The sequence below is a fragment of the Limulus polyphemus genome, unplaced genomic scaffold, assembly GCF_000517525.1.
Source record: "Limulus polyphemus unplaced genomic scaffold, Limulus_polyphemus-2.1.2 Scaffold622, whole genome shotgun sequence".
Lineage (NCBI taxonomy): Eukaryota > Metazoa > Arthropoda > Merostomata > Xiphosura > Limulidae > Limulus > Limulus polyphemus.
In genome coordinates this window covers 192,023-196,575 of record NW_013666232.1, presented here as the reverse complement: position 1 = coordinate 196,575, position 4,553 = coordinate 192,023, and the positions used below count along the sequence as shown (strand labels likewise).

The 4,553-nt window shown below is 32.4% G+C and overlaps 1 protein-coding gene across 1 annotated transcript in view; it reads left to right on the top strand.

The window, feature by feature from the left end:
• LOC106459521 (aquaporin AQPcic-like) overlaps positions 1 to 723 on the top strand; it is a 28,674-nt gene extending 27,951 nt beyond the window's left edge. The window contains exon 2 of the mRNA XM_013919149.2: positions 526 to 723. Within this exon, the coding sequence (XP_013774603.1) occupies positions 526 to 723 (198 nt within the window). The remainder of the gene's footprint in view (positions 1 to 525) is intronic.
• The last annotated feature ends 3,830 nt before the right edge of the window (positions 724 to 4,553 follow it).

Genomic DNA, 4,553 nt, shown 5'->3' with positions numbered 1-4,553 from the left:
AGAGTATTAAACAAATATTAAAACTGTAGTGTCTGAAAGTATTAAACAAATATTAAAACTGTAGTGTCTGAAGGTATTAAACAAATATTAAAACTGTAGTGTCTGAAGGTATTAAACAAATATTAAAACAGTAGTGTCTGAAGGTATTAAACAAATATTAAAACTGAAGTGTCTGAAGGTATTAAACAAAATGTTAAAACTGTGAAGTTTCATTGCTTCGAACGAAATCTGATGAAAGTCTTCTGGCGGCGCATACACAATATTAACTTTTGGAATTGCGAGAAATATAACTTGTAAATATTCGCTCTAACTGTTATACTTTATTTTTTCTGAAGGATTAGGAACTCTTCTACTTAGACATATGAAAAACATATGCTAAGAGATACGTACCACTTTTAGAATTGTAAGCCGTTCTATCAACAAAAACATTAAAAACTCATCACGAAATTCTGCATTGCTAAGTATTCTACTATAGGCCTGATATCACATATAGATACTAAGAATTGTTATTGTTTTACTTTTAAGGTGTATTGGGTAGGACCAATGCTTGGTGGCATTATTGGAGGGTTTACATACGAATACAACCAAGACACATCTCGAACCACTCAGCAACTGAAGCGTTCCTTCCGCCGGAAGTCGGCTAGAGAGATGATGCACGATCACAGCGCCCTCAGTAACAACGAAACAGAATTCACGGCAATATCGAACGATTGTCGAGCATGAGTAATGACGTCACGTGGATGATCTTAGTAGAAGATGTCTCAGCTGTATTTAAGAGAATAAATTCGTGAACCCTTTAACAATAAGCTGGCAAGAGGTGTAAAATGGTCTTTCTAAGTTGCAAAACGATATAAAATGATTTAGGAAAGTTTATTTTAATTATGCTTGTTTGGCAAGTGAAGACATAAATAGATTTAAATATTAAAGTTTTGAAAGAATTTCAGAAATGTATAAAAAGTAACCAACATATTTAATTAACAATAGGATATGATCTGATTTCTTGTTACAAAACGAAAATTATTAAAAACTTATAAAAGTTATGTCCACCAAAATTATGAGGACAAAGGCAACGAAAAACAAACAACCAAATATTGTAATATTATTGCTATGATTTTCTCTAGCTAATGTTTTTAAAAGCCAGAACATTTGCATAGCTATAATTATTTGGTTGGTATGATGATTGTAAATTTTATTCTACATATTTTGACAGACTTATGGAAAAATAAGGCTGTGTGAGAATCCATCAGACAGACATGTAAAACCAATAACACATTATCTTACATCTTCTCGTAGCAACACGATACACTCCTTCCTGACGACAGAATGTATCTTATAAATAATGGATAACGTTGCCGACATGAACAGACTTTGTAGTTTGCAAATGATATTATGGATATATATATATATATATATATATATGTGTGTATAAAACTAATTATGAGGCGTATAATAATAATATTTGTTCTCCCGACTAACTTCTAATTTAATTTTTTACTTTTCAAGTAGTCATCAATTATCATTAAAAGCGCACGTGACAAGGGAGCCCGCCTTCTGTGTAATGTACGAAGTCACAATAAATTCACTCTTCTTAAAATTATTCCGAACTCTTTAATTTATTATTATTATTGTGATTAAATATAAAGTGTAGTTGCCCCCCAGTGGCACAGCGGTATGTCTGCGGACTTCCAACGCTAGAAACCGGGTTTCGATACTCGTGGTGGGCAGAGCACAGATAGCTCTTGTGTAGCTTTGTGCATAATTAAAAACAAATAAAGTGTAGTTATTCGATTTTACCCTTTTCTAGCATTCTTTATGGATGCATCCTAGGTCATAAAAAAACAACTCAAACGACCTAGCATCCAGTTAAAAGTGTTTGTTTATGGTAGTTTTATTAGGATAGCATTATTTTCTTTAATAATGTTATATATACATATTTCTAACTATAACCTATCTTCGCTCTAACTCAATGACCTTCCTACGTAACTGGTGTTAACTTTGTTTAAAACATTTGGGAAAAGCTGTTTGTTAAAAGCTATTTGATTTCGCTTAAGGTTGACTACCTTTCATTATATTTGTAACTTTTATATTTATTAAAGCTTTCTTGAAAATCAGACTGTTTTTGTATATATATGTATACGCACACAAACATTAATATGGTCGTCAGCCTGTCGAATGTCACATCACAAGTTAGTAGTTTTGGGTGCTCAGATAGCATCGGAAGTTTCGCTTTAAATTCCACTTCCTCACCGATAGCGGGTTCCATCTCATTCAAATTCTACACTGTGAATTAAAATCGCTTAACAGTCAAGAATACAGAACTTACATTTTTCTGCCCAACAGCTTAAGACTTTCTCGTGATATGCGAATGGATAAAGAAATGTGAAAAAAAGTCAACATTTCAAAAGGAACATAATGATTCCTTTTTGCCATAAATGGCGTTTATGTGTATAAACTTAAACATTTCTTTTATTATAAAACGACTTACTCATTTATGATAACTGTTGGAACAAGGTTACAGAAAAATAAAGGTTTTTGTTTGCTGTAATTTGAAGAACAAGAATTCTTTGTTCACTCATCTATGACTTGCGAAGTCTTCCTAACAGAACAGAACGCAATTGTAAATCTAAATGTTGTTTTCCTACTCATTATACGATTCGAAACTTGCGTTTCGTGAGACTAGTCCGACGTGACAAATATTATTGCGTTATAAAATAGTGTATTCGAACTTTTATCCGACACCGAGCCTTACTTGACTCCAGTAAATTAGAGAAAATAGAAATACCACAAAAAGTTAGGAAACCTAAAGAAGCTGCCATACCTCCCATGGTAACATTTACAACAGTACCTTTAGTGGGTAAATTAAGGTGCTATCAGATTAAAAGAATTTGATATCACTAAAGGTCTTTGTTCGTCTGCAATCGTAACGTTACTCATATAAGACGATTGAATATCTTAAGAGGTAAGCCTCGTTTTAACATTAAAGTTATACAATGCTACCACTACATGTCAGACATGTAATCACATGACTTCGCGTGTAATTCTTGTAGTTAGTTTATGATAAATATATTCTGAAAGTGATGAACTGAATCAGTTATGAGTGTCATAGAGAAACATCTACAGTAATGACGTCAGTATGCACAAATGATAACAAAATCAAGACGTATTCTTGAGTTGTTAGTAGGAGTCGAAGAGACATTTTTTCAGTACGTAGCTAGTCAAATATTGTTACTTCTATACAGCTAAACGAAGTAAACAACAAACCATTAACATAAAACTACAAATCCTACTTTGATAAAACAGTTAATGATACACAAATTTAAATAACCATAGCAACAACTGAATCGGCCACTAGGTTTTAATTTTTTTCAAGTAACGAAGGGAACTACACAATAGACGGTTATATTACTAAGACAAGAAAATGTCATAAAAATTAATAACCTATCGTCGATTCAGTTGCTGCTAGTTTATCTAAAAATAAAAATTAATAACCAAGTTGTCGATTTAGTTGTTGCTATGGTTATCAAAAACAAAAATTAATAAAACCTAATCCTTACAGACCACACACACCCTATTCAAGTAATTATAACCACAAAAGAACCTAATCCTTACAGTCCACACACCCTATTCAAATAATTATAACCACAAAAGAACTTATCCTTACAGACCACACACCCTATTCAAGTAATTATGACAACAAAAGAACTTATCCTTACAGACCACACACCCTATTCAAGTAATTCTAACCACCGAATAACCTAATTTTTACAGATAACACATCCTATTCAAGTAATTATAACCAAGAAAGAACCTAATCCTCACATATCAAACACCATATTCAAGTAATCAAACTAATGTGCTTCCATTAGATAAACATTTCACTAGAAGTTATAGGTTAAGCAATGCTGGGATAGTGTTGTTTATTATCACAGAATAAAGTTATCTTTATCTAGAAGAAACCACTTTAATTTGGTTAACTTTGGTTTACTTAATCTTACTCGGCTCCAGAGTGTCGCATGAAGCAGATTAATTTAAAAACATTTTGGATTAATTATATTATTTTAAAAAAAAGAGTGAAAAACAATGTAATTCCAATAATGAGTTGATCAAGAAGTGATTACTTTAAATGATTATTTGACAAATCTTTAGATTACATTAAAAAATCGTCTCGAAAATACATGTGCTCTGCACGAGTTGGCTCCCATAATACTAGGCTTTTTCATGCCATTGCCGTTAAGTCACCAAGGTTTTAACGGAAACCAAAAGAAGGTTGAACGATCTACTGAGCTCGACCGCTTAATATTCTTTTTATACTGTTGTCATTAAACCTCATTTCACCAAACCACATATCGTGAGAATATAAATGTACTTTTCTAGTCTCTAATGGAAACAGGAACGAGACGAATATAGAGTAAGCAGAGCGATTTCTACGTAGAAAATACTAGTTTTTTTTCGATGAATCAAAGTCGTATTTGTCTCAGATTCAGTCAACTTGACCAATGACGTCTGTCAAAGACCAAAAGACAGAATTTGCTGTTTTCAGCTGGTGCTATTTA